General features: G+C 49.2%; 8 protein-coding genes across 8 annotated transcripts; 5 read left to right on the top strand and 3 right to left on the bottom strand.

The window, feature by feature from the left end:
• Positions 1–1060: 1060 nt before the first annotated feature.
• On the top strand, positions 1061–2063 carry sho1 (osmosensor SHO1; the record flags this gene model as incomplete). Its single annotated transcript, XM_056696986.1, has 3 exons — positions 1061–1285; positions 1345–1467; positions 1524–2063. The coding sequence occupies 3 exons, from the start codon at positions 1061–1063 to the stop codon at positions 2061–2063; spliced, it is 888 nt and encodes a 295-aa protein (XP_056559198.1).
• A 1977-nt stretch (positions 2064–4040) lies between these two features.
• Positions 4041–5325, top strand: N7496_004054 (PQ-loop repeat-containing protein; the record flags this gene model as incomplete). The annotated part of the gene is made up of 8 exons (XM_056696985.1): positions 4041–4230; positions 4294–4328; positions 4412–4497; positions 4559–4649; positions 4713–4842; positions 4903–4959; positions 5017–5065; positions 5127–5325. Coding segments are annotated over 8 exons (837 nt in total), but the record flags the coding sequence as incomplete, so codon positions are not given.
• Positions 5326–6188: 863 nt separating this feature from the next.
• On the top strand, positions 6189–8731 carry N7496_004053 (response regulator; the record flags this gene model as incomplete). The annotated part of the gene is made up of 4 exons (XM_056696984.1): positions 6189–6202; positions 6260–7557; positions 7615–8261; positions 8321–8731. The coding sequence occupies 4 exons, from the start codon at positions 6189–6191 to the stop codon at positions 8729–8731; spliced, it is 2370 nt and encodes a 789-aa protein (XP_056559196.1).
• Positions 8732–9376: 645 nt separating this feature from the next.
• Positions 9377–10417, bottom strand: N7496_004052 (zinc-binding alcohol dehydrogenase family protein; the record flags this gene model as incomplete). Its single annotated transcript, XM_056696983.1, has 1 exon — positions 9377–10417. One exon carries the CDS (start codon positions 10415–10417, stop codon positions 9377–9379), a length of 1041 nt encoding a protein of 346 aa, XP_056559195.1.
• Positions 10418–11817: 1400 nt separating this feature from the next.
• N7496_004051 (uncharacterized protein) lies at positions 11818–12595 on the top strand (the record flags this gene model as incomplete). Its single annotated transcript, XM_056696982.1, has 2 exons — positions 11818–12025; positions 12096–12595. The coding sequence occupies 2 exons, from the start codon at positions 11818–11820 to the stop codon at positions 12593–12595; spliced, it is 708 nt and encodes a 235-aa protein (XP_056559194.1).
• A 687-nt stretch (positions 12596–13282) lies between these two features.
• N7496_004050 (uncharacterized protein) lies at positions 13283–14898 on the top strand (the record flags this gene model as incomplete). Its single annotated transcript, XM_056696981.1, has 2 exons — positions 13283–14168; positions 14231–14898. The coding sequence occupies 2 exons, from the start codon at positions 13283–13285 to the stop codon at positions 14896–14898; spliced, it is 1554 nt and encodes a 517-aa protein (XP_056559193.1).
• Positions 14899–15494: 596 nt separating this feature from the next.
• gua1 (GMP synthase (glutamine-hydrolyzing)) lies at positions 15495–18557 on the bottom strand (the record flags this gene model as incomplete). The annotated part of the gene is made up of 22 exons (XM_056696980.1): positions 15495–15531; positions 15591–15649; positions 15782–15934; positions 15988–16161; positions 16216–16257; positions 16319–16330; positions 16395–16409; positions 16465–16493; positions 16584–16627; positions 16675–16751; positions 16805–16836; positions 16891–17278; positions 17341–17369; positions 17434–17506; positions 17557–17681; positions 17740–17804; positions 17858–17866; positions 17927–17966; positions 18017–18049; positions 18102–18225; positions 18327–18350; positions 18513–18557. The coding sequence occupies 22 exons, from the start codon at positions 18555–18557 to the stop codon at positions 15495–15497; spliced, it is 1629 nt and encodes a 542-aa protein (XP_056559192.1).
• A 1181-nt stretch (positions 18558–19738) lies between these two features.
• Positions 19739–21713, bottom strand: N7496_004048 (putative general amidase; the record flags this gene model as incomplete). Its single annotated transcript, XM_056696979.1, has 6 exons — positions 19739–19860; positions 19924–20014; positions 20066–20802; positions 20860–21001; positions 21059–21328; positions 21396–21713. The coding sequence occupies 6 exons, from the start codon at positions 21711–21713 to the stop codon at positions 19739–19741; spliced, it is 1680 nt and encodes a 559-aa protein (XP_056559191.1).
• Positions 21714–22826: the final 1113 nt, after the last annotated feature.

Here is a 22826-nt window from a genome sequence, read left to right as displayed (position 1 = left end):
GAATATACCATAGTTGCACACGCTCGGATATTACTATCGAGTTCATAACACACATAAATGTATGTACATCATAGTACCCTAGTTAATCCTTAACTAATTTCTTTACCGAGATGAAGTCCAGCTTCCCTGGATGATACCACAATTGCTATCAGACCGAGTGGAGCGGGTCAATTTCCCAGATTCCACGATTCCACTCCGGTCTCGACGCCAGGGGGGCCTGTGTGTTTTGGGGCCAAACTCCACTTTTTTTTCTTCCTGCAAGTCCAACGGGACTTACGGGACTTACGAGGTTACGACTGGCTCAAGGCTCAAGCAAAAAGAGTCGTGCCTGGCCTGGCCCTCCTTTTCCCGCCTTCCCTTCTCCCCCTTCTCTCTCTCTCTGCTTATTCCCTCCTCCATCCACTCTCATTCACTCGTTCGGTCCTACCCTTTTACCTTCCTTTCTTCAGCCTGGTGCTGTCTGTCTTCCAATCTCTCTCTCTCTATCACGCTCTCTAAAGAGAGCCCTTTTTTTTCTGTGTTTCACCAACCCAACCTAGATTTCCCCGCGGTCTCCGGTGCAAACCCACGTCTTTGTCTCAAGGTACGAAACCACCGCCCGGTTATTAGCGCCCACAGCGCCCTTCTCGAATTCATCTATCCTCCACCCCCGTCGCGTCTATCTCGATCACCCCCTTTCTCTTTTTGAAGTCGCCTATCGTCTGTCGCCTTGCTGTCCGATTGGACCCCCCGCGACCGGCGCGATCGTTTTTGACAGCCTTCGACTTTGGACTAGACTCTGACCGCGCGCCTTCTAGTCTTTTCGACCAAATAACATCGGACTTGCCCTGTTTCACGGTTAGACATTCCTCTTGGTGCTCGTCAAACAAGCATTCTATATACCGCTATACGTCGGTATCCTCCCGATTCGTCGTCGTTCCTGCCGTGGAATAACACTGTCCGGCCCTATCGAGCCCCTCATCGATTCCGTATCCCTTCATTACCTACCGATTCTTGCGACAGAATATACTCGTCCTCAATCATTTTTTGATCCCGAAACCCGTCAATCTTACCCTTCATAATGGCCAACTTCCGCCCAAGCAACATTCTCGGCGACCCATTCGCGCTCGCGACCCTGTCCATCTCCATCCTCGCATGGCTGATCGCTTTCATCTCCTCCATCATTGCGGATCTCCAAACCGATTACCCTAATTACTCCTGGTGGGCGAACTGTTACATGTTCTGCCTGATTGTGGGTATTATCGTGACTTTTGGTACCGATACTTGCAATGTCTACGGTGTTGCTGTATGTTCTGGACATCGAGCAGAAGATGATTGGGATTGCGATACTGATTGATTTGTTAGATTGTCGGATACCTTGCCTGCGGCCTGGTCTTGACTTCACTCAGCGCCAACAACACGGTCTACGGTAACCAGGGTGCCATGCAAGCGGCGGGTGCTGGTTTCATTCTGCTTTCCATGGTGATTGTAAGTGTACCTGGTTCTTGACTTATCACGCTTTTGCATGCTAATCTTTCGGCCAGATTATCTGGATCTTCTACTTTGGTTCCGCTCCCCAGGCATCGCACCGCGGATTCATCGACTCCTTTGCCCTGAACAAGGAGCAGCCCGGTTCTTACCGCGGTAGCCGCCCCATGTCCAGCGCCTTCGGTGCTCGCCCCGAGACCATGGCCACCAGCAACACCCCTCAGATGTACACTTCCGCCCAATTGAGCGGCTTCGAGACCTCGTCCCCCGTGTCCGGCTACCCCGGTGGTGCTCCTGGCGCTGAGCGCAACTCTTCCCAGCCTCCTCGCTTCGGAGGTTCCAGTCCGGCTCCCGGTGCTGCTAACGCTGGCGGCGCTGGTGCTCAGGATGGTACTGAAGTGCCCCAACCGACCGAGTACCCATACCGTGCGAAGGCCATTTACTCGTACGACGCAAACCCCGAAGATGCCAACGAAATCAGCTTCAGCAAACACGAGATCCTGGAGGTATCCGATGTCAGTGGCCGATGGTGGCAGGCTCGGAAATCAAGCGGAGAGACCGGTATCGCACCTTCGAACTATCTGATCCTGTTGTGATCGTTCGATCGTGTGATGTCTCGTTTCTTTTCGTTTTTGAATTTTCAGCCTTCTTACCCTTGTGTTTTCCATCGTGTCGCAAAATCTGTACCCCCACTTTGATACCCTTCGGATCTTCTCTCGACGTGTGTGTATTTTTTGGTTCCCTCTTAACGTGATGTCTTGATGGCCTCCCTTCTCCTTACTCTGTACGCAAGTCTGACCCCCGCCATTTCCCCTCTCTCTTTCACTTTTTTTTTTTTGGCACGCATATTCTACCGTCTGGTTTGGTTTTTTTTGTGTCGGGTGGTTTTCCCGCAATTGCTTCTATATGTCTTTTCGTGCGTTAGGGCTCCGGTGCTTGTGTTTTTTTCTTCATAACATCCAAGTCATGTCTGGAGAAATGAGCCTGCGATTGGGTCTTGGGGCTCTGATGCCAACAGTTCCTTTGGCATGAAAAAGTCGCGGGATGATTGGATATGCATAGGTTCCTTACGAACTACATAGGTCGAGGTCAGTCCATATGATGATGTAAAAGGACATGTCATTACTGGCTCAAATGCAATCTGATACTTCCATTCATGATTCTTACGTTCGAAATCTATGTAAAAGTTACGTTATTCCTTATTTCATACTACAGATGTGGTGCCGGGTCTACGGGCTAGAAGAGTCTGGCATTGAGGACACAAGTTGAACATTCATTGCAGTATCAATTCCATTTACCTAACATCTATCTGCCTCTCAAATTTTCAATCCTTCTTGCCGTTGAGACTTCTACTTGTAAATCTCCGGCTCGACCTTCCTCCACTCTCGAACGGGCCCTCGCCACGTGGCCGGCAGCATCTTGCAGCATCCGCAAACAAGTACTTCCGTAGTACCCTCTTTATTATCTCTAGCAGTAGAAATTTGATCAGATTACCATGTCCAAGTAGACAGTTGGAAACCAGTTTTAATCTCGATGGATCCTGTAAAATGAGCTTTAAAATGAGGGTCTCCAACTAAGATAATCTGTAATCTCTTCCCCCTCCAGTCACGCACTCGTGGCAAGCCCAGAACCCCACCCGCACAAAGCCCAGGCCCACTCAAAGCGAAAGATCGAAATTGATTGGTGCAAAATGTGCCGGGTAAGATTTGAAGATACAAACTGGAAATCCCCGAAAATGGTGATGTCTTCCAGGGTCGTTGTTGCGGATGCGGGACGTGGTCTGCTACTTAGGCCCGTTCTAGGATAGCATATAGCTCCTCCAGTATGATGCCTCGAGTAGCGTATCCGTTCGAGTCATTGAAGGTTTCCACCCCACGCTACACCTCTTGACTAGACTGACTCGAGTCTCGAGTCTTCTCCAGATATTGACCTATCTGGTGCTAGCCTGGCTGCCGGGGTGGGCCGGGAAAAACGGGTTCGGCGTACGATCTCGATTGTCAGCCTGTGATTTCATCGACTGGCGTTGCGTTAGTGAGGGTGTCCCGGCGCCTGGAGAGGTCTCTGCTTGGTCAGTTTGATGATAGCTCCCTTCCTTTTAGCTCCCTTTAAGTGTCTTTTGAGTCCCTTGGAGGGGGGTTAGTCGGTGCGAACTACAGTACTACTGGTTCGGTTGGTGGCGCTAGAGTCGGGAATCGATTTGTTCATCACCGCTAGATTGTTGGGTCTTTTTCTCCCCTCTGTGTCTTGCTGGTTCTTTCTCTTTTCCTCTTGCTTTTTTTTTATTTTGTTGCTGCTTGGAGCTTTGTGGTCGGTGGCAAAGAGGTGGGCCGTTTGAAGTCTTGCTACCTCAACCTCGACTGAAGCTTTAGCATTGTCAATCTATCGTCCTCGAGATAAAACGATTGGGCTGCGCGAGGCTTATTGATATCTCGCCCTTTGCTGTTTGTAGCAGTGAAAGGGAGGCATAGTCTCGTTGCGTGGAATTGCCTGTGCTGGTGGAACTGGCACCTACCGAATCAAGACGAACATCACCCACCAGACAACCGAGCCCCTGGACCTTTCAACGGCAATAGCTCCCTTTTTTCGCAGATGATATCACCTCTCTCACCATGTCGGATGGAAACGTGACGGTAGCCTCCAATGTGCTCGGTACCATTGGCACCGTACTCTGGTGCATCCAGTTGATTCCTCAGATCTGGTATAACTACCGCCGCAAAAAGACCGATGGATTCCCAGCTGCGATGATGCTATTATGGGCGAGTTGTACGTTTAATAATGACAATTGCTTTTGCATCGAGATGCAATGTACTCATTGATAGTATATAGGCTCCGTTCCGATGGGGGCTTATCTTATTCTGCAGGTACGTTCTTTCATCTAGTAGCAGATGGACTCGAGAAAGAAATGATGGTTATGAGAGGAACATTGTTACTAACTATACAATAGCAAGTCAATATTCCACTGCAAATACAACCGCAAATCTTCGGGTTCTTTTCCCTAGTGGGTTGGGGCCAGATTCTATATTACAACCAGTACGTGAACTCTAATAGGACACTTTCGACGATCTTCATATTGACGGGGCCTTTTTTTCAGCAATTATGGCCGCAAGAAGACAATCTTGCTTTGCACGGCCATCGTCGTATTATTCGGTGGTCTTGAGGCTCTTCTCATTCTCACCTTGCGGGTAATTGGCTTTCCCTTCCTTTAGCCTCTCGCTATGGGAACGCTTTGCTGACACTTTCAACAGATTCCATATAACAAGGGTGTGACATGGCCTGATCTCGTGGTGGGAGTTGTTGCAGCAATCCTTATCAGTGCGGGCCTGATTCCACCCTACTTTGAGTTGTGGAAGAGAGATGGCCGTGTCATTGGTTTCAGTAAGTTGGACTTTTACATATCGATCATAGAATGACGCGAACCAGTCTGACATGTACTAGATTGGGTCTTTCTTGCCATTGACACGCTCGGTGGGCTCTTTTCTCTATTTGCCTTGGGTATGTCCTTTTGTCTCGGTGCCGTTGAGAGAGCTGGGAAAGCTAACCAATGTTTAGCCGCCCAAGGATCATTCGATATTCTTGGTGGAATAATGTACATTTTGGTGTAAGTAACGGCCGTTAGAAACCAAGAAGCTACAGTTGAAATGCTAACGCGTCGACAACAGAGTCGTTCTCGAGTCAGGTATCTACCTCAGCCATATCATATGGCGGTTTAGGTACCGCAAACTCCGAAAGGAGGCAAAAGAAAGTGGGAGGAGTATAGATGACCTACTGGGCTTGACGAGCAATGATACGCAAGAAACAACAGACACTCAAACTGGTGCTGTTGATCAACCTAGAGATGTTGAGAAACAAGAAGGTTGAAGGATGTGAGATACTTCTGCCATATCAAAAGCTTTAGCTATTTCCAGACCTAGCCGTCTGCTATAATTTATAATCTATCTTGATCAGAAATATTCTCCCTTTGGGTACGTCTAATTTATTCTTTCCAGAACTCTTTCGTGGATGTTGAACTTTTTTTTGACCGGGGGGTTCCTTGTGGGTTGAAGGTCATGACAAAAGGAACCATGGACTGAAGAAGACCGATTTTCAAGTTTACCGCTATTGATTTTTCTCAATAATGTATGCGTAAGTGGACTGGCATTTGGACGTATGCTGGAAAGAACCTTTATCGAATCACCGTGGCGCTTAGCATGACCCGATACAAGGGAGCTACACTTTAATCCAGGCGTTTATTGACAATATCTCCAAACCTAGGAATATTTGCGAATGGATTGAATTGTCAATAGACTCTTTTACTAAGTGGAACAATAATCCAATGATCACAATAATGATACGATCCTGGACCCCCCCCCCCCCAGTCATACCTGAGTCTATTGGGTCCATGCAGCGTGATGTTTCGGCCTTAGCGTGAGATCCTCCAAGCTCTCATCGCCCAACTACCGGGAGATCAGCACTCTGCTGGTAATCCCGTCTACCGGTGACGCCCCTCATCATCCTTTGAAGCTTAACTTCTCTCTTCAATTTTAAGCTGACTGAGGTATAGGGTAAGCTCTGTGTCATCCGCTCGCTTCAGCTCCACCCCTGCTTATAACAGCTGAACGGAGCTACTTATTTACCTTACGGAAGCTAGGCCGAAACTCAAGACCCATCTTGGACTTCCCCCCCTGTCCCTCTCACTTCCCCCCCCCCCCCCAGCACGACCCATCCTAACCCCCTCAAAGAACATGCCTCGAGCTCTGTGAGATTCTCGGCAGCGGTCACAATGCCAGAGAGACGCTTGTCGCGTCTGCTCAAGGCCAAGCTGCTGCGACGATCATCGACACACGGGGTTCCAAAAACAGGGCGACGGGGCGGACCCGCGTGTCCACCCAAACTCAACCTCTCGCTCCTCTTGCGCTCCGCATCTCTTCGACTCCGCCAGCGAGAAGTCCCCGTATAGCGTCGTCTCTTCCGCTACTGGTCACTCCTCCGACGACATCGGCCATAGCCCTGGATCGGATATCGACGAGGGACCCAAGCACAGGCCCCGGGTCGATCCCCAGCCATCCACTCGTTCATCGCAACCAACGGATCCGTTCCAGCATCGTCACGCATCAGAACGGCCATCAGATACCCCGCCACCACCTGAACCGAATTTCTCTCCTTTGCATACCCCATTCTCCGAAGAGTCTCCCTCCCCCTTCGAGAGCCCCTTGCCGACTCCACAGCAATCCGACGATACCTCCTACTCCGCGCCAGTGAAAGCCCGTGGACCAACTCCAGCGGAGTATCCATTGACACCAACCCTCGATACCGTCGTCGAAAAGACCGCCGACGACCGCAGACCTTCGTCGACCGCTTTCCCTCCCTCGTGGAGCAAGCGCCCTAGCATTGCCATTCGCCGGCAGTCTCTTCTTCCCGCTTCACAACAGCATTTGATCAAAGGATTGTTGGAACAAAGTCTCTTCTCATCCTCGGGTGACCAGGGCAGCAGTCGCGTTCCCGTAGCTGCTGCCGAGATGGTCCAACGCCGAATTTGGGTCAAGAGGCCCGGTGGCTCGGCCACTCTGGTGCCGTGCTTGGAAGATGCCGTGGTGGATGAATTGCGCGACCAGGTGATCATGAAATATGCCAACTCGTTGGGTCGAACATTCGATTCACCAGATATCGTTATCCGGATATCTTCTCGAGAAGGCTCAAATCGGCAACAAACTCCAGAGCGACTGTTGAGCCCCGAGGAGGTTCTATCATCCGTTCTGGACTCATATTACCCAGGAGGACAGACAGTCGAGGAGGCTTTATTAATTGAAGCGCCTACACGCCGAACTCCGAAACCGTCACCACGCCATCCAGTATACCTCCATCACTCGGAACCGGGCGAGCATGGCGACTACTTCCCTCTCATGCCCGTCAATCCGAAGGGCCATACACCTCCCGCTCATCCATCAAGTTCGGGTGCCGCTAATGCCCCTTCTATTTCCATCCTTACAACTGGCGTCGCTCCAGCGCTGCCCTCGCCTGGGACCCGTGCCGCAAGGCACCACCGTCGACCACCTCTCACACGGCACACGACCAATTCACCGACAATTCTCGGTCAAAATCCCACAATAACAGGTAAGATATTCTTGGACAGTTGAACGGCGCGCAATCCCACTAAATAAACGTATCAAGAAACCGGCATTTCTCCTCATTCACAACCACCAGCCGTCGTACCAACACAGCCCACGCCCCCTGCCCCGGTCGCCGAGTCTCCGCAGGCAAAATCGCACACTCCCCCCGCGCCCGTAGCTTCTCCACGCACACTTCGAAAGTCAAAGGGTACTGCCTCACCTGGCGCCGTATTTGGCGGTCTAATTGAGGGTACCGTGCCACCGATCAATGTCCTCATTGTCGAGGATAACATTATCAACCAAAAACTTTTGGAGGCGTTTATGAAGCGGCTGAGCGTACGATGGAAGTGTGCGGCCAATGGCGAGGAGGCAGTGCGAAAATGGAGACAAGGCGGGTTCCATTTGGTTTTGATGGATATCCAATTGCCAGTCATGAACGGACTGGATGCGACCAAGGAGATTCGCCGTCTTGAGCGACTTAACGGGATTGGCGTCTTCCCCAAGACAGCCTCGGGGCGGTCCAGTGCTTCTAGTGCCGCCTCGTTGGAGAAACGACCAGGCCTGCAACGATCCGTCAGCGAGGACGATACCCTGTCAGATCTCTCACTGTTCCGAAGTCCGGTTATCATCGTTGCCTTGACTGCTAGCAGTTTGCAAAGTGATCGTCATGAGGCACTGGCCGCTGGGTGTAATGATTTCTTGACCAAGGTAAGCAATCTTTTCATTTACTTCGTCTACTCTTTACTCACATGTTCTGCCCTCGGTAGCCTGTCGGATTCCCATGGTTGTCTCAAAAGGTGACAGAATGGGGCTGCATGCAAGCCCTGATTGACTTCGATGGCTGGCGCAAGTGGCGTGGATTCCAGGATTCTCCTCGATCTACATCTCCCAGTTTTGACACTGCTGCTAGTCCAATGCAGACAGGCAGTCATAATGAGACTGGGTCAAAACCGGTTCCGGGGTCACCATCACTGTCTCGGAATGCCACGAAGGCTAAGGCCCGCCCGAAGCGCCCTCACTTGCCAGATGCCAACCAGATCATGCGTGAAGATTCATGGGGAAGTGGGAGTGGTGACACTGGTGACTCGCCCACGAGCCCCGAGACAACCCCTGGAGTAGATGCTGATATACAACCACCACCTGGTGATTTGGTGGACTTTGCGCCAAACGCGAAATGAAGTATATCATATCAAAGCCCAGAATTGGGTGATCTAAGGTCATATGCTTGTGCAGGCACATGTTGATTTCAGTTGCACTTTTCTAACAACTTTTTTCCTTTTCCATATGTCTCGACTACCTGTCTTTTCCATTGGATACCCCCGTATAGCCATGATTGTTTCTTATGTGTTTTTGGTCTTATTTTACCTTCCCTCTTTGGCTGGAATATATTCCACTTTTTTTTTTCTTTTGGTAGGACTCGTTTATCTTATGTCCTTTGACACCAGGCACTTGGGATTGCCTCTTCGTTGCATACACGTGTACTTTCATTTCTAACTTGTTCTTGTTTTCTACACTTCTAATGATGCATGCATAAACGGATTGAACATACTCACGCATACGAATGAGCGTTTTCACGTCCTTTTGATATTCCGTCCCATATCTTTGGGCACAGCCATTTCCTACTCTATTTACTCTTGATCTTCCTCCTTTGGGGGTGCAGCATCGTGGCTACCTCCCGTGTATACGCGCTACTATCCAGTTCGGGATTTTCCAAATAAACGATTTGAAGATCATAGTGTTTCAGTAACGCTCTTTCCAGAACACAACTAGCAAAAGTGTGTTACCTTCCAAAGGTCTTAGGTCTAATCCAGAGATTCTTCATCTCAGATCTCAATAACAAGCTTCGTGCAGCTAACCCCAGCCATCAACTCATCCAATGCCTTGTTGGCAGACTCCAAACCCCCCTCGATGACCTTGATCTTCGGACTCGCCACCACCCGCTTAGCTGCAAGACTCTCTTGTAACCAGGTTGCAAAGATCCACTGCACTCTCTCCACTCGTCCCTCGGGGTCCTCCGGTGCGCTCACAAAAGCACTTTCAACATTCTCCGGGACATTCAAGCTCTTATCCACAATTGGTGCAATGGCTAGCTTGCCCTGGTCACCTGCAGCCAGCTTGCTGATAGTATCAGCAGAGACCTGCTGCGCACCGGTCGCATGATACGCAACTCGAATAGTGATGCCATCTTCCTTGGCAGCATTCAAAATATCGGAAGAAACGTCTTCCGCCTTGTAATCAAAGACACGGGATGCACCCAATGTCTTAATATACTCATGATGCTGCGAACTAGCGGTGGCGTAAACGGTATAACCCATACTCTTCGCACCCTGCACAGCAAGAGCACCCATACTACTCGAAGCACCCCACACAAGCACACCTTTCTTCTCCGACGGCGAAATAGGCTCTCGCGAAATCCCAGCCCAAAGCCACCCATTCCACGACGTAAGCGCCGCCATGGGGAAAACACAGCCCTCGACAAACGAAAACGAGTCCGGCAAGATAGCAATAGTATCCTCACTCACGAGAACGTATTTCTGTAAAGCGCCGTAGTCGGGGCTACCCTTGTGATAGAATGAGCTTGCAAAGGCAGTAACTCGTGTACCGGCTGTCGGGGTACTGGGACTGGTGTCGCTGCCCGTTTCAACGATGATACCTGCGATGTCGGAACCGATGACTGCGGGGTATTCTTCGATGAAGATGCCCATGTCTCGCTGGTAGCAGTCCACGGGGTTGAATGCGATGGCGTGGACTTCGATTAGGAGTTGTTTTGGACCGCATTTTGGGGTGGTGCGCTCGACGACGGTCAAGGGGCCGCCCTTTTGGGGGACGATGGCGGCTAGATGTTTGCCGAATGGGGTTGACATGGTGACTGAGAGGTGAGGTGAGATTTAGGGTGAGATTGGGAGAATGTAAATTGTTGGTACTTAGTTCTTTCTGCTGACCATCCCCCTCGTTTTATACTCTTGCAGATTAGGACCAGGGTACGTGGGAATATGTATACCCCCGGACTTAAAACATGATACTGCCATATCATATGGTTAGGCATCATGTAGAGCACTATCGGGGTTTGCATATCTCCGTCTGCCACGAGCAGCCATGGGCTTAGAAATTTGTTACCATTCGTCGCTTTTCAACGTACAGTGGTGGTGGCGTCTTGGATTTTGGCGTTCAAGGGACGAGATACAGTTTACTGGGTATTCTCTAATTATGTCTCCACTGCCTTTCGAATCCAACCAATAAAAAGTACAAGCGATAGTTAGGAACCTACTATTATTCTTTTCGTCTAGTTGCAGGAGAAGAATTGACGTGATACTGCAATACGAGATGGGGTTAGCGTGGATCGGTTCCGCGGTGGTGGTTTGACTCCGATTCCGACTGTCAAAACTTTAGCTGAAGATATGTTGATAATTCATGCCGGCTTATATACTCGTTGTATATAACTTACTGTGAGTGTCTTTGTGTTCTTAAATTGTGTGTTTTTTTCACGGCTCGACTAGATCATATAGCACTCGAGCACTCGTTGATTGACCGATATTACCTATCACTGCATCAGTCTGTGTAGTAGCACCTGTTCTCCACTTTCGTCGTGGATTGGGAACATTGATGGATTTACTGCAGGATATCGATTGATTATGGGAATGGCTAATAAACCCAGGTCCTACCATAACTTTATAGGTCTAATGATAACACTTCATACCCTCAATTCTCCTCCATGGGAAACCTTGTTTCATGGGGCTGATGGCCCTTTGAAGGTCTTCCGAGCTGAGATGGCCAAGGGGCCAGGGTCCTTGGGGGCCTTGGGAGACTTTGGGGTCTGATGCCCACAGAATCATGATTGCAGCCAGTCCTTCGTCAATGGCGTGCAGATCATCGCAGCATCGCCCCCAAATGGACCCTAGCACGCATCCACTCACAATCAGCACGGTTTAGCCCCCACAAAATGAACCCCCAATTGCCTGCCATGAGTCGTCGATTCGACCACACGGCCTATTCAACACAGCTTGTCTCTCGGGGACTGGCCCCGATCCTGTACTAGCTGACCCTCTGTGCACACTGCTAATGCATCAATTCCTTGGCAGGTTCTCGGCGCTCTCAGCGGCGGTAGCTGTCCGTCGCGAGTGCCAAGTGGTGTGACAACATCCCCCCTAATAATACTTGAGCTGAGAGAATCCCGCTGGTGACTGATCTTCAATTGATCTGGCCACGATGTTATGATTCCTCTGTCTGTTTACTTTCCCGCTCTTTCCCTTGGTGAAATTTCACCATGACGGACACTCGAACATGCTACTACCCCGATGGCTCGGAGGCAAAGAATAGCGTGCCCTGCACGGCCAAGGACACCACTGCTTGTTGCGGAGTGAACAATGTCTGCCTCTCAAATGGCTATTGTCTCGACGTCAATCAACCCTTTACTTTGTCCCGTGGGGGCTGTACAGCCCAACAATGGGGAAAGGGATGTCCTGGTCGTTGTCGTAAGTCACCCACCTCCACGTCTATCACCTAGTTATTCTACTACTACCTGTATACTTACACCTAAATCAGGGACTGTAAACAGCAGTGGGGGTTCCGCAATCGTGAATCTGAAAACCGCCAATGGCACCTCTACGTATTGCTGCGGCACGGTCGTTGCCAGTGGAGGTGACACCATTTGCCGGGACGACACGGACAGCTTCCAGCTGGCCGATGCCCAAGTTCTTACCGGGCGCGCTGCCCTCGCAAATCTCGTACCGCCAGACTCGGCAACCAATTCCTCCTCGAACTCGTCAATTGCCGCCCAGACATCCAATAATTCACATGACACTACAATCGGGGTGGGACTGGGTGTTCCATTGGGAGTCATTGCCATCGGATCACTGCTCTGGGCACTATGGGAGAGGAGGAGAGCAAACAAATTGAGCCGAGCAATGATGTCCTCTTCTGTTCCAGCCCAGGAAGGTCTCGTTCGTTCGCCGCAATCGTGTGTCATGTCTGAAAGCTCTGTGCCCACAGAGCTCGATAGTCACAGGCAGATACCGGAGTTGATGCCCAGAGAGCAGATGTAGGTAGTACAAAGATACCCCGTATATACTGTCTGACTTAATTATTCTTCAATTACACTTTTGGTCTAATCAGAATGGTTCCTTTAGGTCAGAGGCCCCTTCCAAATAAATCATATGATCGCATTGATGACCTCGAGTGCCATCATCCTACAACAGTCAGTGACATTCTTGAATCTATCTCCTTAATTTCTCCACGAGGTTTGCAATGTTTGATTTTGAATTACTGAATAAAACCGGCTTCAGCTGACATTCGAACAGCTTGGCCTCCCCCCTCTTTGCGCCTTTTGTTCTAGACACCTCTCGAGAATTGCAGAGGATACATACCACCATAGATTGGCCATCAGAATCTAGTTCCTTGCAGATGGCCTAGAATCACCAGGCTGGACCCTTGTGGCGAATGGGACGGCCCCGGATTCGTGGGTTGCACTAGGAATTTTATGCACGGCATTTCAAAGAATGGAATGCGAAAGTGGTAACGATAGGAAGCCGAGTTCCGAAAGACTGAAGATATGGGGACGGTGCTCTTGTCCACTATGCTAAATCTATATATCACTGGGCATCCTAGCTATAGAAATGCCGGTTTAATACTTGTTCAGGTTGTTTTAGGTTTCATAGAGTAGATCGCGTTGATCAATCGCTCTTCAACTCGTGGAGGTGCAGATCCTCATTCTCAAGTTCCCAGGTGTGCCAATGACACGCTTCTTTGGCCTTCGTGGCACTCGCCTCAATGTTGTGACTATTATCGGGGTGCTGATGCCGGGCATCTTGTCCGTTGGATACAATGCAGCATCACTCGGTGGTGTGTTGAGCCTGGGAAGTTTTGAGAGACAATTTCGCGAAATTGATGTCGCAGATGCTCCAAATAAGAACCTTGCATCTACTATTCAGGGAACTGTCGTGGCAGTCTACGCGATTGGAGGTTTCATTGGCACATTCGCGTGTATATGGTTGGGCGATATGCTTGGACGCCGACGGGTGATTATGGCAGGAGCCGTTGTTCAGGTCATTGGTGCAGTTCTCAATGCCAGTGCTTATTCCCTTGCTCAACTTGTTGTCTGCCGCATTGTCATTGGCATTGGAACCGGTGCATTGCTGGCCACGATTCCTCTTTGGCAATCTGAAATCTCACCGGCCAGCAAGCGCGGTGCCCATGTTGCTACGAAGGGTATCTTCAGTGGTCTTGGGTGTGCAATGGCCTTGTTTCTGGACTTTGGACTATCTTTCAATGATGGAAGCGTGGCCTGGCGTTTGCCCGCTGCATTCCCAGTCCTTCTTTCTGTGACAGTCTTCGGGTTCATTATCTTTCTTCCCGAGTCGCCTCGCTGGCTTATCCGTCGAGGAAGAATTTCCGAGGCACAGGCGACTTTGGCGGCATTGGAGAACAAAGCTTTTGATGATAGAAATATTGAAACGCGCATTGAAGAAATGCAGGCATCCTTCAATCTCGCTGGGAACCAAAAGAAATTGGCACAGCTGTTTTCAATGGGTCCTCAACGAACATCTCATCGAGCTTTCCTCGCCATGGCGGGTATGACATTCCTACAGCTGACTGGAGCCACGGTGACCACCTTCTATAGTATGTTATGCTATTTCAACACCTTTGATCATAAAAAAAAAGCTAACTTCGAAATCCTTTAGCGACTGCAATCTTTGAAAACAATCTTCAACTCAACGAATCCACGTCTAGACTCCTGGCAGCAGTCTATCAACTCGTTGGCCCCATCGGCGGCATTTTCTGCGTCCTCACCATCGAAGGTCTGGGCCGCCGAACGCTATTAATGGGCAGTGCGGCTGGAAACGCCATGTGTCTAGCCCTAATCGCAAGCCTAGGCTCCCAGACCGGCAATATCATGGCAGCCCATGGAGCCGTCTTCTTCATCTTCCTCTTCCATTTCAGCTACATCATCGGGTTCGGTGGCATTCCATATCTATACGCCTCTGAAATCGCACCCATGAATCTGCGATCAACCATAAGCAGCATCAGCATCAGTATATCGTGGGCAATCAGCATCTTAGTCGCCAACGTCACCCCACTCGCATTCAACGCAATGGGTCAGCGATACTTTCTTATCTTTGCCGGGTTCAATGCGGCAATGGTTCCTGCGATCTTTTATCTGTTCCCTGAAACTTCTGGGCGTAGTCTCGAAGAGATTGATGAGATCTTTGCGCTTTCTAAGAGCCTTTTGGATGCTGTTCCCACTGCTAAGAAACTCCCGCCCCGCCAAGCTCATGATCTACCGCCGCCTGAGAAAGTCCTGGTTGCGGATCTGAAGACCCTTGATAGTCCTCTTGAAAGTCCAGTCTGATGGAAAGACATCACGAACGATTTCCAAGTTACCCGATCACAAGAATCATGTTTTGGCATTTAGTCTCATATACAGTCATTCGGCCATTTTTGATAGATGGAATAGATCTCTTCCCCTCCGGTTAAACTTAGCTCCTTACATCTTTTCTCGATCTGCAGAGTTAGCTTGTCCACAATCGTTCTTTCGCACAGAGCCATTGACCTTATGATAGTAGCTTTCTTGATTGATGGAGTATAATTATTGTCTACCTTGCTGACGTCTGATTTCCTCATTGTAGTCATGTTTTGAGGAGATATCTTCTAGGTGACGCAGGGTCTACGGCACACATTATTTTATGAAAGATCAGGCTAAATTCTTACTCTTAAGGCTGGAGATAAAAACCACTATTCGTTTACCAAATGTCGCAATTTGAGCTCTCCGTCTCTTTTGGAGAGGCCACTGGCATCATGATGCAATGAATTCTGCCTCATCACTATTTTCAATCTATGTGCCTCTCTAGTAGTCTCTAAACGCCGTAAAAATCAATTCCTATCTTTTTTCCTAACTCATGATGGCAAATGATATATGTTCTGTCTACCTTCCATCTCCCATGTCGCTTATTCGAGCTCGATAGTGCCAGGAGGCTTCGAGGTCCTAGAGGGGTGATGTTAGCTTAAGGCCCGAGACCAATAGAGGCGGAAACTTCTACTTACAGATCATAGACAACACGGGCCACACCCTCGACCTGGTTGCAGATAGTGCGAGAAACATTCTAGAGTAGAGAGGTTAGTAAGTATAGGAAAGGATGGTAGTGGGCTTTTGAGGGAAGGATAGAGCGTTTTAGATCCGTAGTATAGGAATTCACTCTAGGCATGGCCCAACGCATAAACCAAAGGTGACTCACCGCGAGGAAGGCGTTATCGAAGTTGAACACCTCTGCGCTCATGAAGTCCTTGGTACGGACAGCACGGAGAATGATGATGTAACCCCAAACACGCTGGTCACCGAAGACACCGACACTGCGGTTAGTATCAAGACCAGCAAAGGCTTGAGAGATCTGGGAGAACAGAATTAGCTTGTGCCCGTCTTCGTCTGTGTGACCGGACTCACCTCGTCGTAGAGACCGGCCTCCTTGATCATGCTGATGAAGATGTTGTCGGCCTGGCGGGCAATCTCGACACGCTCCTTGGTAACGTCACCGAGGATGCGGATGGCAATGCCAGGACCGGGGAAGGGGTGTCGGTTCACGAGCGACTCGTGGATGCCGAGTTGGCGACCAATTGCCTATAATCGTCAGTATAATTGAAGACAGAATTCACGATGTGAGGTTTAACATACCCTCACTTCATCCTTGAACAAAAGTCTGAGCGGCTCGATAAGCTATGATAGAAGTCCAGTCAGCTTTATAGGTATTTAATGAAGAGATGGAAAGTAAACTTACACGCAAGCCTTGCTAAATGACGCGAAAAATTTTGGTTAGTAAATAAATCAAACGATGCCAGGCTAGTTCAACTTACGCCGTTCATCATGCGCTATATGCTGGTTAGTTAAAAATACTTTCATGTTGGAGATGATGGTATTGCTTACCTCAGGCAGACCGCCGACGTTGTGGTGAGCTATCTCTCATGTTAGCTTCTGTTTGCTTCTTCTTTTGCACGACTTCGTGGGGTAATCTTTTGCCCCCGAGACTTTGTTAACTCTCTTACTCTTGATAGTGGCCGAAGGCCCACGGAAGCTCAGAGACTCGATACTAAATGCGATTAGTTTGGGCTCAGCAATTAGATCGAAACGACTTACACGTCAGGGTAAAGTGTTCCCTGCAAGAACCACTCCACCTTGCCGGTGTTGGGAGTGTTCTCAGCTTCCTTCTCGATCTTGGAAATCCTGTTAGCTAGCCAGAAATGAAGTCAGAGGAGGTCGAACGTACCCGGATAGCCTCTTGCTCGAACAGATCGATGACTTCGATATTGTCAGTACTTCAACAACCCATTCCAGACAGCTCGAAATACGCACAAGTAGATCCAATGATCTTCCGCTTCTTCTCGGGCTCAGTAACACCCGCAAGACGGCTCAGGAACAAGTCACCAGCCTCGACAACGGTCAGGTTGATGCCAAGGTGCTTTCCGAGAGTCTCCTTGACCTGCTCGCACTCATTAAGACGCATACATCCGTTGTCGACAAGGATGGCCTTGAAGCGGTCGCCAATAGCCTCACGCATGAGAGCAGCACCGACAGTGCTGTCCACACCACCGCTGACAGCGCCAAGGACGAGCGCTCGGTCACCAACAAGCTCACGGATGCGAGCGATCTCGAGCTGGACAAAATCGCCCATCTTCCAGTTCGGTTGAGCGCCACAGATATCAACACTGAAGTTGCGGAGAATATCGGTTCCGCGGGGGGTCTAGATTCGAATATCAGAGGGAGTTCTAATGTACTGCTTTGGGGGAAGAGAGGTGGACGAACGTGTTCGAGCTCGGGGTGGAATTGGACACCTAGTCACATTGCATTAGCAGCTTCCCTTACTGGGCCGTGAAGGCAGCTTAGAGAAAGACAAACCAAAGATGGGCTTCTCCTGATGGGCAATTCCGGCGTACTCGGAGTTCTTGGTGGCACCAATAACCACGAAATCCTACCAGAGTCAGTCAGAGTGCTCCGGAAATACGACGTCATTTCACTTACAGTAGGCAGGCTGACTAGCTTGTCGTAGTGGGACATGAACACAGGGATTTCATCGCCCAGGCCAGCGAAGAGACGGTCAACATGCTCGTTGACCTTGGCGATCTTGACGTCGGCATGGCCGTACTCTACAAAAGATGGTCAGGAACGGTTTGGGTCTGGGACAGTGTTTCAAAGGTTGCAAACCTCGGGCCGCTCCGCGGGCAACATTCTTCGAGTCGATCCGCCATGCGATCTCCTGGCAACCGTAGCTGAGGGTATAGCATTAGTGTCATATCGGTGTCGATGTCGAAGGAAATCATACCAAATACCCCTATATCACCCGTGTATGTTAGTATTCATAGTCTTGAAGGATAGGCAGAGATCCACTCACAAAATAGGCACGTTCAGGTCAAAAACAGCGGGGTCAACATCTAGACATATGAGTACAAGTGACAGGATTTTCCGGAAATGAAAACCTTACGGGGCGAGCCCTCGTCGTAGACAGAAGAAGGACCTAGTAGCTAAGTCAGATCTCGGTATGCGCCATGCATTGACAGACTCCATACCTCCAGAGAACACAATTCCCTTAGGCTTCCATGACAGATCAGCGATTTTAGTGGTGCAAGGAAGCAGCTCAGCGAAGACACCGAGAGATCGAAGACGGCGCAGGATAAGGTGACTCGTTTGAGACTTCAAGAACGTGAGTCAGTAATTGGCATGTAAAGAGGTCTCAGAAGCTCTGTTATCTGGAACAGGTCGAAAGAGGGGAAACGGTCGTGAAGTTAACATACACCAAAGTCGAGGACGAGAATGGTCTAGAGAGTAAAAAGTCAGTCAATTCATTCTTCTTGCATTTGTGAACCAATTGCGCCTGGACGCCCCATGTAGAAGTGATCGATCGCAAATTGCGGGGAGCGAGGACAGTGAGTTTCAAGGCGCGCCATCTCAGCCCTCCATGGGACACTGGGAGCACGTACGTCAAAGTTGTTGTGAGGAGCTTCGGCGTCGGTGTTGGGCGCCATTTTGAATGTGGTCTCGTTTGATCGAGAGGAATAGCGGTGTTCGCAAAATCAGAGAAGGTTGAAGGTATTGAGCTGAAAAAAAAAGTCTGGTTCAGTGGTACCGCCTCTGCGGCCGCCTCCTAAATAGAACACCGCCTTTTCAAATCCTCTATCAGTGACTCATGAGCAGAGAAATAACCCCTATTTGTAATGTTCTTATTAGACGAAAACCGGTCTAAGCTGTCCAATTATACTATCTGAATTGTTTTCAAAGTTAAACTATATAGTCAGAGCTTTTGGGAATACTCTAAGTCCAAAAAGCTTTTCGTGCGGCAATACATCAAGGTTCTAGTTATTGATTAGAGTCTTCACCGCCTCTGTATTCTCAAATACAGATAACGCCCACGTATGTATTAATCTGGGCGTTAGCAAAGGTTAGTTTAGTCAAGTTGCTGGACGGCCTGTGACTCACGAGCCCCTCCAAAAGATAAGGAAGCCACATCACGTGAGTCAATGCGGGGTGAAAATGGCAGAAAAAACCGGCAGAAAACTCCCCCACCTGAAGGCCCACTATGTCACATGACTAGCGCCCACATGTATAAGTAGATATTCGATTACCTAGACTGATGGTCTGGGAGGTCCAGAAGTACACTGACATGTAATTTGTATTGACTTAACTTCAAACCTGATGTTAATGCATAATTATTTGATCATACTATCTACATAGCAGGTGTCTGGGGCCACACATGCAGAAGTATTTGAATGTATATGTCTCGATAGGGCAATGACTGGATGAGTACTGCTTCTATACTATTGCTCACTCTCACCCCCAAAAATATTAGGTTGTCATCATGTTAAAGCAGAAGATGTATGGGGCAAGGGTCGGGCACGTTCAATGCGTGCTCAATTATGGCTGAGCCGACTGTTCTCCATGCCCCATGGTAGTATGTACAGGAATTATTGAAAGGAAAACATCATTAAGTTAAGATAACCTTAAGGCATATGTACAAGAGACCCTCTTCCAATCTACTCGGGTAAAGATGTACATTAAGGAATCTTTGACGTATCAAACTACCGATCTAGCCAGCCTATATCACTATCAGAGTAATTAAGACTGTTCCTTCGGAATCGACCCAGCTATAGGACAAGCTTATAGCAAAGGTGGTGCTACTGTTAGTAAACTTGTCTAATCTCTTCAGAGTCTAGACTTTGCTTTTCAGGCATTGGTCAATTTGCTTGCTCATTTGCAAGCATTCTTCATCCCGTAGAGTGGTCGTAAACACTTGAATGGAGCACGGTGCACCTTCCAGTTGCTCAAAGTTGTCTACTCAAAGCGAGTTGTGATTAGCAAAGGATATCAAGGAATGCTTTAATCAGGGGAACTCACATGGTGGTGCAGTCTGATCCTCCTTCAGCTCAAAAACTTTGTGAGCATCTGATCCACCGACTTTTCCGAATGGAATGACGCAGGATGGATACTGCTTGAGGGTTAGTGCTGTACTGCGAGGTGGAAATGAACGGCAACATACATCAAGGCAGTTCAAAAAAGTAGTATATGGCGCAATTGCGAACATGTCATGCGCCACTGCTGTATTTTGAGCTGGAGGTGCGATGCAAATATCCAGCTCATGTCGCACCCACATTTTCCGGTATGTCTCGCGCAGCTCCGCCCGACAGGTATTGAGATAAGCTAGCTTCCCCATTCGGTCAAGCTCACTCAAGTCCGGCAGAGTGAACTTGGTCGAGGCCTTCAGTTTTTCAATTATCTTGCCAATGTAGACTAGAGATGGGACAGGGGGTTCTCCAGATGACTGAATGTGGCCCATGGCACCTTGGTCGAGACTGAAGATGTTCCAGGCTATCTCATTTGCCCGCAAGATTTGACATTCTTCAATGTCAAGAGGGATTAGCGTGTGACCTTGTGCCTCTAGCAAGCGGGCCGCCTCGGCTAAAGTTCTCCTGACAGGTGGGTGCAAGGGGAATGAAGGGCTCTCGGGAACGATGCCGATTCTCAAGATTGGCTTTGCGGATACTTGCCGCCAAGGAATGTCAAGAATAGTGGAGTCGTAATGGGCTGGCTGAGCATCGAAAATGGTCTTGAAGAATGTCTCAATGCCATCAAGGTCCAAGGAAAGTGGACCTGCACAAGATAAAATAAACTTCATCCCACTTGTTGTGCACGCCCGCATTCCTCCATTTGGTATTCTTGCGGCGCTGGGCCGGAAGCCATATGTACCGCAGCATAAAGCCGGAATTCGGACCGAGCCTTGAATCAGGTAATTAGCTCAGTGTATAAAGTTAAAATGCATCTTCGCTATCATACCGCCAATATCAGTTCCCACGCCGAGTGGTGACCCTCGGAGAGCGATTAAAGCACCCTCGCCTCCACTGGAACCGCCTGGCCCCAATGAGGTATTCCAGGGGTTCAAGGTCCTTCCAAAGACATTGTTATCCGAGTCAGAAGTCTATAATAAACTAAGTATTAGTAGAAAACCTTGGATCGGGACTTAATGCTAACTTACCATCATTGTCTGGGGCACATTTGTTTTGACGTAAATGACTGCTCCGAGCTTGAGGAGGATCTCAACCAACGGGGAGTTCTCCTTTGAAACTTCACCGAGGAAAGATACCATTCCAATTGTCGCTTCAGTCCCCTTCTTGTGGAAATTATCCTTGATGCTGACTGGAAGGCCATGGAGGGGCCCGGCCAATCGACCTTGCTCTCGAAGAGCATCTAACTGGTGAGCTCGCTCCTTGGCTTCTTCAAACATGGTCTCTGTGAGACAGTTCACCTTCATCGACATGAGTACAACTTCATACCAAAAGATGGTACGGGGAATAGGCTTAGCGAATACTCACCAACTGTTGAGCGACAGCCGCACGCTTGGAATAAGCAAGCGTCACCTCAACTGAGGTCAAAGTACCGCTTGATAATGCAGACAGAAGTTCAGCAATGGTGTAATCTTCTGTAATCCGCAGTTCCTTTTCAGTCAATATTCCTGATTTTCGAACCGCTTGCGCTGCGATAAGATTGTTTTTCTTCTCCGACAAGGGAGTCTGGAACTTGTCCAGGTAGTTGTCCGGAATTCTCCATGCTGCTGGGATTTTATCCGCGCGGGCTTGCCGCTTCGTAGCTACTCTCTCCTGCCATGGAATTCCGTGATCTAAAGAACCCATGATTGAAGTATATAATAGCTGATTTGTAAGGATGAGAGAGGTGATGCCTATGGCCGAAAAGCGAAATGCAAAGACAGGGGTCTACGAGGGTTCGCGATAAGTTATATGAACCGTAATCTGCCTGCTCTTGCGACCGTGGTGACCAATAAGAGGCAGTTCGTATTGGTCATTATCCTTCCTCGTGGCGTGTTTTGATCCAGTTACATCTCTAAATTAGGCGACCCGAAGCTACGAGGGTAGTATGCCTCGGCTAAACAGTGAGGAGAGAGGCGGGGGTCAGGGATGGTCGGCTGTCAATCAAGCGATGAGCCATAAAAGCTAAGACAGTATCAAAGTTAGATTTAGGAAGCTAGCAAATTCGCCGTCCCGCTATGACTTCCTATTCGTTGACTCCTTTCCCGCGGCTTTGACAGTTCGTATCTCATATTCGGCTCCGCATTTCGTGAACTGCAAAACGCATGAGCATCAAAATTGGATTTCCCATACTTTTATCAAATACGGGAAATATTCTTATGCCAATTGAGGTACTTTGTATTTGAAAGCTAGCATGGACGCAATCTAGCCCCTCTGTCCCTGGGGGCCAACCGTTGACTTGCTTACACCCGTCACGCCATTCTAGACCGCTCCACTTTCTTCTTTCCTTAAACCCACTCGGTGGATGTACTTGCTCACAATACTTCTCAAAAATGCCACCCGCACCGGCCTGTGACAGGTGCCATTCTGTCAAAGCTCGATGTTTACCGGGAACTGCACAATGCTGCTATCGCTGTTATCGCCTGGGTCATTCATGCACTTCTTCTCGTCCCCGCGGGAAACGAGGTCGCAAACCAAGGGTGCTCAGCCCCTGTTCTTTAGCCTTTGATGCAGCCAAAAAGGGAGATTGCCAATCCAAATCGGTATCTGAGTCCCCTACCATTCTGTCTGAGACAGAGGAGGTCCATGAAACCGATACCCCCACAATGCAAGATCTGCCGCTTGTATCGACGTTGTACCGAGAGGGGGTGATCTCACAAATATCGGAGTATACATCCATCCGGATATGTAACTTCTTTTCGTTTGGACCTCTCCTGAGCCAGGAGATGTGCTATATGATTCGTTCTCGGCTACAGGAAG

Source organism: Penicillium cataractarum, assembly GCF_028827025.1.
Source record: "Penicillium cataractarum strain IBT 29864 chromosome Unknown utg000002l, whole genome shotgun sequence".
NCBI classification, from domain to species: Eukaryota; Fungi; Ascomycota; class Eurotiomycetes; order Eurotiales; family Aspergillaceae; genus Penicillium; species Penicillium cataractarum.
The sequence above is the reverse complement of the archived record's forward strand: the minus strand, read 5'-3'. Positions and strand labels throughout refer to the sequence as shown.